Source organism: Camelina sativa, chromosome 16 (genome assembly GCF_000633955.1).
Source record: "Camelina sativa cultivar DH55 chromosome 16, Cs, whole genome shotgun sequence".
Taxonomy (NCBI): domain Eukaryota; kingdom Viridiplantae; phylum Streptophyta; class Magnoliopsida; order Brassicales; family Brassicaceae; genus Camelina; species Camelina sativa.
In genome coordinates this window covers 18,618,369-18,631,671 of record NC_025700.1, presented here as the reverse complement: position 1 = coordinate 18,631,671, position 13,303 = coordinate 18,618,369, and the positions used below count along the sequence as shown (strand labels likewise).

The following is a 13,303-nucleotide window of genomic DNA, read 5'->3' as shown; positions in this document are numbered from 1 at the left end:
TAGTAAGATCAGTGATGTCGGTCTAGCTCGCTTGGTGCCTCCCTCTATGGCTGATGATTCTTTCAGTAACTATCACATGACTTCTGCAGCCGGTAAGAGTTTTTTTATCTCCCATCTCTTTTCAATGTCTTAACATGGAACCAGTGTTGATGTTTCTTTCCCTCTTTGGCTCACTGGAAACAGGTACATTTTGTTACATCGACCCTGAGTATCAGCAAACCGGAATGCTTGGAGTGAAATCTGACCTCTATTCCTTTGGTGTAGTGCTTCTGCAAATCATAACAGCGATGCCAGCAATGGGTTTAACCCATAAAGTAGAGATGGCAATTGAAAATAATAAGCTCAGAGAAATTTTGGATCCAAAAGTATCAGAATGGCCTGAAGAAGAGACTCTGGAGTTGGCTAAATTGGCTTTGCAGTGCTGTGAACTGAGGAAAAAAGACAGACCTGATCTTGCTTCAGTACTGTTACCAGCTCTAACCAGGCTAAGAGAGTTTGCAACAGAGGATCATGAACGTATCCAGGACAGAACATATGTGTCACATGTACACAATTCAGTTTCGCTTCCCCAGTTTCCTCCCCCTCAGGTTGGTTTCTTAGAACCGTTCGTTTTGAGTGATATTAACTCATTAACTGCAAACTGAACTTATAAAATTCTACACACTGAGTACCTGCAAGAAAAGATTTCTAATCTTGTTCATCTGTTACATTGACTATATTCATGATTTACTCACAATAAGCATATCAATAAAACGGATCTAGATCTTAGATGATTAAGATACATAAAACACCTTTTTTAGTTCTGCATACATGTAATATATCACACCAGGAGGAGTTTTAGATCATATTTGTCAAAACTAGGTACAAACAAGTCTTTTTGCAGAACTTTCTCAGTTCATGAATAATTTCTCTGCTATGTAGAGAGTGGGTCGAATGAGAAAATCCTATTGAGTATTGACCTATGGAAATTCGACGTAGATCAACAAGAAGCTGACTGTGGCAGTACCTGCGACCCACGAAGAACTTGATCCGTATAGGAGCAGTAATCATTCCATATCAAGAAGAAGTCGACCTCCAAGATCACATACAAGCCAGAGCAAAGGCAAGCGTTGGTCTTTTATGAGTTGTGTTCCATCCAAAGTTCAGTGGGGTGATCTCCCGTAGTGTGTGGGAGTTCCTTAAAGAGTTTTGTTCATGTAAAATGCAACACTATTAAAGATTTGTTTGTTTATTAATGGAAGATCCTCGTTTGATGCACAAATCAAATCAAATCGTCGTCTTGCAGGAACATGTATGCTATTATAATAAAGTGTTACTCTTGTTACGTTATTGTTCTGTTTCTCTGATAAAGTGTTTTGTTCTGAAACTGATTCTATCTCTTAACAGTAACAAAAAAATTCTAAGCAAACTGTAAAACTGAATGTTAAGACTTAACATTGTTTGTTTCAGCAATAGCAGCTTCCATGGTAAGAGCTTAAAGGAGGTTTATTATACAATATCAGTGAGCTAGATAGAGAAAACCCACAAGACCCAAAAACAGACTTCGTGAGCTGATCCCCACAACATCGCTAGCGAAACCGCAGAGACAAAATGAAATGGAACAATAAGAAATACCAATCTTTGAGAATCAAGTGTAATACGTACTCACTCTCTCCATTACATTGAATATGAAAGGCACGAGATCATTAAGACTCTAATATCAAAATATAGCAGATTAGCAGATAACTAAACAGAGGAGAACAATGATGTGAAATGATAAGAGATACATGAAAGAAGAGCTTCTTCTCAAGTCTGATACAATACAAAACATCCATTTCTTAACAAATCAAGGAAGATGGTAACATTGATGATCAAACAGAAACATAAAACACTAACTAGCAGAAACACTCAATGACAAATTAAATTACCAATCGGTATCAGTATGAATATTAAAAAAAAAAAGTTTGCAGGTTATTCTTCAAAGTGAAACTGCATTATGAGAGACATACAGACTTTGTACCTCTTAGAAACCAAAAACAAAGCTTTCATTTTTAAATGATTCCAAGACATACCAAAACCTATCAAATTCACCATTTTCTCCTATCAAAAATTTCAACAACGACGAAAACAGAGTCTTCCAATTAGACTCTAACACATTCGCAGCTCTTCAAATGGGAACATACCGCTTCACAATTTGCTTCCCTGCTACAACAGCTCCAGCCGCAAGTCCACCAAGAGCACCAGCCACAGCCGCGGATCTCACCCCTCTCGCCGCCCTACAAACAGCTCCAGTTCCAAGACCAGCAACAACACTGGTCCAAACATCGTCTCTATCCGTACCAGCGACAACACCACTCTCGATCCCTGCGTAGACCAAACCAATGATACCAACCCTGTTACCCCAAGTCCGACCCGCCTGACCAGAAGAGTTCAAGATCCTGTTGATTTTGAGCTTAGTCGTGTCGCCAGATTCGAAGCTTTTGACTCCAGTGATAACTCCCAAAGAAGCTCCAGCAACGGAGCCGCCGAGGTAAGCTGTACCGGTGTAGAAAGTGAGATTCTCACCCCAAGATCTACGCTGCCTCAAAGCCTCCTCCGTGAAGAGAAACTCAGGGGATGTAGGAAGCTTGTAAAGGTACTGAGATTTGTTGATTGGGACTTCGTAGTTTTGGTAAGGGTTGTAAAGCCGTGTGTTTTCGTCTGATCCGTGATCGGATCTGTTATTGGCCGCCATCAGAAATATGGGAGAGAGAGAGAGAGAGAAGTCTAGGTTTTAGGGATTTTTGATGGTGGCTATCGACGGAGGAGGAAGAGAGAGAGAGAGAGAGAGAGAGAGAAACGTGTGATGATGTGTGTTGTGTCGTGTTGTGTCTCTCTGATGTTTTTGTTTGGTTGGTTGCGGAAAGTAGAAATAAGGCTGGGCATTTAGGTAACTCGTTCGGATTCGGATATTATCCGTTCGAGTTCGGGTAAATGGGTTTAGAAAAATAGAACCTATTGGGTATTTTTAGATATATGGGTTTGATTCGGTTTAGGTACTATCGGGTTCGGGTCGGTTTGGGTTATAAATTTTAGAACCCAATTAGTACTCGAACTACCGAGTACCCGAAAAAATATAATTAAAATTAATTAAATTTCAATAAATTTAGTTAAATTTTGACTTATGTGACAAAATATTTTAGATATTTTGATTATTTTTGATATTTAGGTATAAAACTAAATGAAATATTCAAAATTATAATCATATTTTGGGATAATTGCATTATATTAATGATAAATATTATAAATATGTTTATGCTTTCGGGTTTAATGGGTACCCAAACGGGTACCGGGTATTATCCGATCCTAACCCGAATCCACGGGTATTAGAAATTAGAACCCAATAGAGTTTTATAGGCAAACCCGTACCCAACCCGAACCCGGTTTTTTGGGTCGGGTTCCGGGTTGGGTATTCGGGTACGGTTTTTATGCCCAACCCTAGTAGAAATGAAACCAAACTAAAACTAAAAATTTATGTTTAGGGTTTTTAGGGAAAGACTCAGTCCAGTTGTTGTTTCCACCAGTACCAGATTCGCACTGTACTCGCGTTGCTTTATTTTTGGATTTAGCCCCATTAGTTTGTTTTTCTTATAGTTGAACCCAATTTGGTTTTCTTTTCACACACACTTTATGCTGATATTTCGAAATTTGACCACAGAAGTTTCATTTTTACAAAATTAAAACCACCTTAATCAACATTTGACTTTTCAATATCATACCCCACCTGCAAATTGCAAATTCACTTTTTTTGTCACAACAAATTGCAAATTCATTGTTTGATAACAAAACCGAACATCGTTGAAGTTTTATAAATTGTTTTTTTTTTACAACAAAGTACCGGATTAGCTCAAACGAGCCAATTGTAAGGAAAAACATTGACAAAGAAAACCTGATGCGACTCCACTCTAACTCGACGTGTCAGCTTATTCGCGACACCATTCTGTGAACGGGGGATCAGATCAACAACGAAAGATATGAATTCTTTCTTATCATCTTCAATCAAGTCAAAATATGTTTTGAAGGCAGGCCACTCGGAAGGCGAAGACACCATCTTCACCAAATCAGAACAATCCGTGAGAAAAACTACTCTCTCTTTATCCGCACCAATCATTCATCGCATTGCCCAGATGAGTGCTTCCACATCTGCATGGAGGGGTGACAAGCTTCGACGAGAATTAGATGCACCCATAATGGGAGATTCCCCCTTAGGGGGAATGCAATGCCATCCTCTACCGATAAAGTGGTCGGACGCCTTCCAAGATCCATCCACAAAACAACGGTGGTTTGTTCCATATGTATCAATCGCAGTCATTGTATTGACTATGGGACCAGGAATCTGGCAAAAAACATCCTGAGACGGCGATCCCGATCCCTCCTCTTGCGCCGAAAACCAAAGTTTTGCTTCCTCCTCCGCTATCTGCAAGACAACTAGTGGGTTGGAGTCCAAATTACTAAAGACTTTATCATTTCTGGCTTTCCAGATATACCACAAAATCCATGGGAACACATCCATCGAAGAACCCTGTTGAATTCTCCAAAATAGATAATCCATGTTTGCATAGATCGAGTCTGAAGGAAATAAGTCCGGGGATGTCGGGAAGGAGGACAAACCCCAAACCTGCTTAGCCGGAGGACATAAGAAGATAGCATGATTGATTGTCTCCTCCATCCCCCCACAAAGTGTGCAATCCTGATCACAGTCCAGACCACGACACCGCAAATTAGTTGTTGTAGCCACACAACCCGTAATTGCTTGCCACAAAAAATGTTTGATTTTTGGTGGACACCGAAGTTGCCAGACAAATGCCTGAAGAGGAACAATGTCCGGACCGATAACAGGATAGGCAGTCCCCGGTTTCTGACGCAAAGTCTGATACCCAAATTTAACGGTGTACATACCAGATTTTGTAAAATGCCAACCCAATCTATCCGGTGTGGGGGAATTACCAAGAGGTAAAGCTGAAATAAGGGCAACATCCTCCGGCTCAAAAGAGGCCGAAAGCAAGGCCAAATCCCAGGAGTGTGAGCTCCTGTCAATGAAGGTTTCAACTCTGAGCGTAGGATCGGCTGGCGATCCCGAACACAATGCTAGTCTCGGGGATTGAGCAGGAATCCAGGGGTCAGACCATACTAAAATGGAATCACCGGATCCTACTCGTTTAATGAGTCCTTTGTTTACCAGAGAGCGAGCATATACAATACTCCACCATCCATAAAACAGAGAGTAAGATTTAATTGGATCCAAAGAATCAGAGTGCCTATAGTATCTTCCTTTAAACACCCGCGCAAATAAGGAGTCTGGAACCAGAATCAACCGCTAGAGTTGTTTAGCCAACAGTGCAGTGTTAAAATCATCCAGATACCGAAAACCCAAACCTCCCTCCATCTTATCAATACATAACATGTCCCAAGTAACCCAGTGTAAACCTTGTGTTTCTCCAGAAGAACTCCACCAAAAGTTAGAGATCGCACTCGTAATCTTCCGTGTAATTTTTTTTGGGAGTCGAAAACAAGACATTACAAAGGTCGGAACCGCGGTAGCCACTGATTTAATCATTACCTCCTCCCCCCCTTGACAGCAGTCGAGCAGGCCATCCACCTGTCCGCTTTTGCAGTCTATCCTGAACAAAGGAGAAGATTTTAGTTTTTGACCCACCGAGGCTTTCAGGGATACCCAAGTAGGAACTCATGCCACCCAAAGTGGTGATTCCCAATACACCTTTCAGTGCCTCACGCAAAACAACATCCACTGTGTGGCCAAATTGAATCGATGACTTCTGGAAATTAATCCGCTGACCAGAAACGCGTTCATACTGTCTTAGTATCCCTAGAACAGCCTCACATTGCTCCTTTGTGGCCCGACAGAAAAACAGACTATCATCTGCGAACAGTAAGTGCGAGAAGGAGTTATGGACCCATGTTGTTGGCCATTGAGCAAAACGCTATACTGAACCGAAGTCACACACCATATGATCCAAGATATCCATTTCTCACAAAAACCAAATTTCCGTAACAGATGTTCAATAAAGGGCCATTCGACCCGATCATAGGCCTTGCTCATATCTGTTTTTATGGCCATGAACTTACCCTTGCATGAGGGATTAGTACGTAGTCCATGAAACATCTCTTGAGCAATCAAAATATTATCCATAATTAGCTGTCCATCTACAAACGCCGATTGATTCTCCAACATAATCTTGTAACCAACATTGCATAGACTAATAGGTCTCCACTCAGACATCCGGGTCGGTTTATCAACCTTTGGAATTAGGCAAATATTTGTCATATTTAATCGTTTATCGAAATCAAAGTGTCTACCAAAAGTTTTAAGCCAACCTTGACCATGTCCCATGCCCGTTGGTAAAAAAGCGCTGTCATACCATCCGGTCCAGGGGCTTTATCAGGGTGCATCATAAATAAGGCCTCTTTGATTTCCCTCTCTGTGATTGGTCGCGTCAATGTCTCATTATCCTCACCCGTGATGGACATGTCCACCTCAGCCAGTGTTTCCTCAAAATCTGTAGGATCCGTGGATGTGAATAACTCTTGAAAATAAGATAAAACTATACCCTTTACTTGAGAGTCCTCCGTAAACCACTGTCCAGCTTCATCATGAAGCCCTACAATACAATTTTTAGCTCTACGTTGTTTAGTTTGGGCATGAAAGTAACTAGTGTTTTGATCCCCAAGATGCATCCATCGACTCCGACTTTTTTGGTACCAGTAAATCTCTTCATCCCGATAAGCCTCACGTAGCTTCCAAGTCAGCTCCGAATAACCTCAACAGAAACACTATCAACCTCTTGGGCGATCGCTAACCTACCCTTTATTTCCTCGTTCGTCTCCCGACTGTATGGGACCTGTGCTTTCCGCCACTTAGATATTGCCTGCTGACACTGAACTATCTTATCCATTAAGTTTCCATTTGTCCCCGTCACCCCAGAACCCCATCCTTCTGAAATAACGCCAAAGAAACCCTCTTTATCAAACCACCGCTGGTCAAAGCGAAAACAACTCCTCCCCCGTCGGATTTTATCCTCAAGGGAAGCTAAAACCGGTTAATGATCCAGGCGATCATTGGTAAATATTTTGTGACGGAATCATTGAACAAGTCATGCAGCTTCTCATTGGCTAACGCTCGATCAAGACGACACCGAATGGGCTTCTTATCCCGCCAACCCCGACCGCAGGAAACTCTAGTAGGCCACAATGTCGAATCATAGTATTAAAACCAACAAAAGAAGACGCATGGCGGAGCTTCCCTCCTCGTTTTTCATGATTACCTTTTAATTCATTAAAGTCTCCAACAAGAAACCAAGGGGAATTACTTGATAACCCAATCCGCGTTAAATGTTCCCATACTAGGTCTCGGTTCGATGGGACCGGGTCACCATAAACAAAAGTAAAATAAATAATTTGGCCTTTGTAAGTAAGTTCTACGTCGATCAAACGATTAGATTTGAATAAAATAGAAACATCATAAGTATTATTATAGAATAAGGCCAAACCGCGACTACAACCGATAGGATCAACCGTTTTCAAATATGAATAACCAAAATGACTAACAAAAAAGCTAAAGGCTATCTAGTTTCAGATAAACATAAAAAATCAGGCCTATGCTTTCCCCACAAGTCCCTAAGATACCCAATAGTTGCTTTGTTCCCAAGCCTTTGACAATTCCAGCTCAAAATCTTCATTTATCCAGAGTTGGTTTAAGTGGCTTTGATCCACCAGTTGGACCCTTCTCCTGTTCCTGGTTCCTCGGGTTTGGTCCATCCCCTATTGAATCCTTGGGGATAGGGCGTTTCCTTGGTGTTGTACGCAAGTACACATTTAACTTTTTAGAGCTGCTCCTTTGAGTGCCAAAGGAGGTTTTGTCTTGCGAACCTTATCCACTGGTGGAACCCCGACAGTTGTTGCACTCGTATCAGCACCAATATCCATGGATTCATCCTCTGAATCCGCTATCACATCCGTTAAAGTTGCAGTGTCCGAAACGGGGTCCAGAGAAGGATCCACCAGCAAGTTAGCCACATCCCCATCATTTTGCTGATCTGGATCAGGAATCTCAGTTTCTACAACCTTGTCCTCTACCTCCTTCATTAGTTGATCAATAGGTTCCTCAGAAACTTTCCTTACCACCATCGAATCCTGCTGGCTTATAACCGAACTCGTTGTGATTAAGGAAACTGGAGTCTCAGCGATCCTTGCTTCTACGGAAGCAGATGCTTCTACGGAAGCAGATGCTTCTACGGAAGCAGATGCTTCTACGGAAGCAGATGCTTCTACGGAAGCAGATGCTTCTACGGAAGCAGATGCTTCTACGGAAGCAGATGCTTCTACGGAAGCAGATGCTTCTACGGAAGCAGATGCTTCTACGGAAGCAGATGCTTCTACGGAAGCAGATGCTTCTACGGAAGCAGATGCTTCTACGGAAGCAGATGCTTCTACGGAAGCAGATGCTTCTACGGAAGCAGATGCTTCTACGGAAGCAGATGCTTCTACGGAAGCAGATGCTTCTACGGAAGCAGATGCTTCTACGGAAGCAGATGCTTCTACGGAAGCAGATGCTTCTACGGAAGCAGATGCTTCTACGGAAGCAGATGCTTCTACGGAAGCAGATGCTTCTACGGAAGCAGATGCTTCTACGGAAGCAGATGCTTCTACGGAAGCAGATGCTTCTACGGAAGCAGATGCTTCTACGGAAGCAGATGCTTCTACGGAAGCAGATGCTTCTACGGAAGCAGATGCTTCTACGGAAGCAGATGCTTCTACGGAAGCAGATGCTTCTACGGAAGCAGATGCTTCTACGGAAGCAGATGCTTCTACGGAAGCAGATGCTTCTACGGAAGCAGATGCTTCTACGGAAGCAGATGCTTCTACGGAAGCAGATGCTTCTACGGAAGCAGATGCTTCTACGGAAGCAGATGCTTCTACGGAAGCAGATGCTTCTACGGAAGCAGATGCTTCTACGGAAGCAGTTTGCAGATCAACCGAAACAGGCAACTTCAAACCGTTTGCATCTGCATTCGGAACCGTTGACTCTGCAGTCCCCACCGCATCTGAACCATTCACCTCGTTCATATCAGGATTTGGAACCACCCTCGCATCCTGAAATAGAGGTCTCCGAACCTTCTTCAGTGGTGGGACACCATTGATTGAGGATGAGGATTGCATCGCTACTTGTTCAACAGGAACTTGGATCTGTCCTTGTTCCAACTCCTCAACCAGAACTGGAGCAGAAGCAGATGCAGCAGCCACAACAACTTTAGCCATATGACGATGATCATTGAATTGCACGTAGTTAGTGAACCAACGGGGTTTAGATGACGGTTCACCCCTTTCCCGTGAAGACCGACTTGTAACCCCTGTATCCTGCTTCCCTTTAAGATGTCGCTGTCCGGCCTTGTTAGAAGCTGGTTCCCGACTCTCCCCTTCTTTGCCCTTCCCCTTATTCCTGTCACTTGTGACAGCCCCTTTGTAACTCTGCAAAGGGCGAACCAGATCATCTTCCCTCGAAAAGTGCAGAGCTGGAGTAATCCGATCAATCTTCCACAACGGGCAGTGATCCTCGTCATGACATAAGCTGAAACATTTTTTGCAGAATCCATGAAGTCTCTCATAACGGAGAGTAACGATTGTTTCCTCCCCACTATAGAACTCGATGATCGTAGAAAAGCATAAAGGCTTGAACCCGTTGACTGTAACTTTCACCCTTCCACCATCAATATCGACCATCTCCACCCGACCAATCTCTGCACCAATGCTCCGGAAGGTTGGTTCAGCCCATAACTGAAAAGGGACATCCAGTACTCTAACCCAAAAAGTTAACTCCGAAGGATAAGCCGGATCCACCGTTGAACTCCATCGCACCATTGCCACCATCCAGCGGTCAAAATGAAATGGAGCCATCTAGAGTACCTCCGTAATGTCCTCCTCATTGTCAAAATCAAACTGGAACTTCCCCATCCCTAAGTCAGCTCCCATAACACGTCCTTCCAAATGCCAAATCTTGGGAAGCATGATCAGAAGGGACTTCATGTCCTGCATTCTTGGGTTTATACAGCGACCCACAACTGTCTTTGAGTATCCTGCTATCAAAGCTGAGTTATCAAAAAATGGGATTTTGATTCTGCGCTTAGGAACCATACCCTCATCACTCTTACTCACACCACTCTTACCCAACAAAGAACTTTGAGACATGATCAAAAACTGTACCCGAACCCAAATATGCCACCAAAACAGTAAAAGAGAGCTGAGAACTGGTAGTGAAAAAATGGAATACAAAATGTTGTGATGAGAACTAAGAACTGGTAGATGATCCTTTATATACATCCAAACTTTCCAATACCACCGAGCTAAAAATCCCACAGATTCAGTGTATAAATGACAAAATATCTCCTCTTGATCCGCAAAAGCCATGAGAGTAACCAAGATTACCATTAAAGAAACTAAATATGGGAACCAAATCAAAACCAACCTCCATTGTGAATCAATCAGACACGATCTGATGTGGAGAATAACTACATCTCTGACCCAAATTATATTTCCATTAACTCTTGTAATAAGAGATTGTGCCAACCTCTCAGATCGCAGGAAAGGAATCTGGGATAACACACACTCAAACCCCACTAAATCCAAATGTGATCCACAGTCTTTCACCTGTAGCCAAGATCCAATGATTAAATGGCAGAAGATTACCTCTCGATCCTCAGAGAACATAAGGCTATCCGAATATCCCAATAAATTACTTGAATAGGGGAATCGAATCATTGCCAAACCCCACTTCGAATAAATCGGATTCCAATTGATCCGCAATAATACCACACCTGTAACCCAGAAATCACCTCCGTAGTCATCGGTAATTCCGATCTGGGAGATCACAATTCCAGATCCCATTGAAACAGATCGTATCCCATATGTCAGAATACTCTTATCACAAAGATCCCGATATACAACAATCAAGCCATATCTCCGAATGAATATTAAAATTGTTAAGCACCGACTAGTCCGGTTAATCCCATCTCTTCTCTTCCTAGTGAAACAATAGAATAGAGATAATCCATAGAACGAAAAAACCACAAAAACCCAAGAAAAATCCGAAGTGATTCCCCTACAGTCCATTCAGAAACCTAGAACCGCCGTCGCCTTTTCAATCGCCATCACACGGGTCTTTTTTTGCGAAAAATTTATAAATTGTTTATGATTGCAAAAAACCAATCAAAAAAAAAACTAAATGGTGTTTAACCCAAAATAAATAAAATATTACAAAGTGTAGCACAATTTTATTTTTATTTTTTTCCTCTACAACAAACAGATCAAATAAAATCCCTAAAACATAGATAATAACATCATTAACATAAAAATAACATCAAACGACTATACATACATGCATTATATGGAAAAATTATGGTAAATTGGTAAAAGATTTACAATATGATATATATTTTGTGGGAACAACTTTCATATTTAGAATTATAAATATTTGGTCAATTAGACCAACATGAAACATGTATGAAAATGTATATTTAGGTTTCTATTGGTGACCCATATAAAAAATAACAGGAAAGGAAATGAGGAAATAAAAATCAAAATATTAAAGGATTCATTATTTCAAATCAATTTTTCATCTATATTATTATCTTTGCAGCATTTTTCAGAAGAAGGCTTGAAGTTGGGTAATATTTACATCATATGCCATTGCAATTAAAACATTTAATACAAAAATAAAATTTTAAAATTAAATTAAAAAAATCGATGAAGGAAAAATATATTTCCCTAAATATCTGAACAACATCAATTTCTATTTTCCTTTTTAATTACAAGTTTTAAAATGTTTTAATGAAAAAAGAAACTATAATATCTTACCTTATTCAATTTTGATTTTCCATAATTGGTTTCCCATTATACATGTTTTCCATTATACATAAATTGTTTAATGTTTTCTATGTTAAAATGAATTGAGCAATTGATGTCAAAAATGGGTAGAAAAAAATATAAAAATAAACTAATAATGTATGATTGTATTATACTATATATATATATATATTGTTTTAACCTCCACAAAATGATATATGTTTTTTGACTAAAAAACCTGTGTCATTTATAGAGTTATGATATCAAATACAAATATATATATATATATATATATATATATATATATATATNTATATATATCCTGTTGCACAATTTAAATAGTGAATACATCAAATTTAGTCATATGAGTAATATCAATAATATTATCTGTGTAAATATCAATAACAATACTAAAAAAAGCAACAATAATTTATGGAAAATTTTATTTATCCACGGTTCCAAACCTAAACTAAAAATAATCATAAGTATGTGATGAGAATTAGGTTAATATTAGTACACTTATATATTTTTGCGGGTTGGTCTAAAAACACAAACAAAATATTTTAAAATTTAATTTTATATGAAAGAAGTTAAAAACCAACACTAACCCGCTTAATCATACTCATAGACAAAACTAACTAATTTCAAATTGGTGAATAAGAAAATTTAAATAATTTTATACTAACTACAAAGTATTATACATATTAACAGATGTTTACTTTCACAACAACTAATTTTGATTGATTAAATTCCAAAATAAAAGAATTTTGATTAATTAAATTTCAAGTGAAAATAATAATTTTTAAATAGATAAAGAAAATAAAATTACAAATATCTCAATATTATTGTAAAAGAGTTTAAAACATATATTTGATCTAACATAATGTTTTTTTAGTAAATTATATAAAATATACAAAAATACATAATTCCGCGGTGTACCGCGGGTTAAAATCTAGTTTGTTTTAATTTGAGTCAAAAAAAAAGTAAAGAAAGTAATTTGTTTTAATTTCGAGGTGTAAATGGAATTATACGGAAGATAAAATAAATATTAAAATTTCGAGATACTAAAAATCGAAAACTTTTTTTTTTTCTTTGGGGTAGCCAAGAAGCCAAAACTTGTGCAGACAAGTCCCAACTGCGCAGAGCCCGAACAAACGAAACCTCCGGCGAAAGTTACGGCGACGAGGGCGGTGTCTGACTCCGATATTACTCCGATAAGTGTGTACGCATCTAGGAGGAGAGATCACGGGGTCAATTACACAAGGGTGTAATGGGAAACCAGAAATTAAAGTGGACGGGGGAAGAGGAGGAGGCGTTACTCGCCGGAATTGCAAAGCACGGTGCCGGTAAGTGGAAGAATATTCTCCGGGATTCAGAATTTTCTAACCAGCTCATCAATCGCTCCAACATCGACCTAAAGGTTTCTCCT

General features: G+C 39.8%; 3 protein-coding genes across 3 annotated transcripts in view; 2 read left to right on the top strand and 1 right to left on the bottom strand.

The window, feature by feature from the left end:
- The window catches only part of LOC104751125 (U-box domain-containing protein 35-like), a 4,749-nt gene extending 3,420 nt beyond the window's left edge, over positions 1 to 1,329 (top strand). Inside the window, exons 10-11 of the mRNA XM_010473008.2 lie at positions 184 to 587; positions 979 to 1,329. Coding sequence (XP_010471310.1) covers positions 184 to 587; positions 979 to 1,164 — 590 coding nt within the window. The 3' untranslated portion in view covers positions 1,165 to 1,329. The remainder of the gene's footprint in view (positions 1 to 183; positions 588 to 978) is intronic.
- On the bottom strand, positions 1,749 to 2,843 carry LOC104751123 (mitochondrial import inner membrane translocase subunit TIM23-2). The gene has a single exon (XM_010473005.2). It carries the CDS (start codon positions 2,711 to 2,713, stop codon positions 2,147 to 2,149), a length of 567 nt encoding a protein of 188 aa, XP_010471307.1. The 5' UTR covers positions 2,714 to 2,843; the 3' UTR covers positions 1,749 to 2,146.
- LOC104751122 (telomere repeat-binding factor 5) overlaps positions 12,906 to 13,303 on the top strand; it is a 2,688-nt gene continuing 2,290 nt past the window's right edge. Inside the window, exon 1 of the mRNA XM_010473003.1 lies at positions 12,906 to 13,294. Coding sequence (XP_010471305.1) covers positions 13,145 to 13,294 — 150 coding nt within the window. The 5' untranslated portion in view covers positions 12,906 to 13,144. The remainder of the gene's footprint in view (positions 13,295 to 13,303) is intronic.

Bases quoted from the DNA above. Each gene is read 5' to 3' on its own strand.
- LOC104751123 (XM_010473005.2), bottom strand. From the start codon at position 2,713: ATGGCGGCCAATAACAGATCCGATCACGGATCAGACGAAAACACACGG.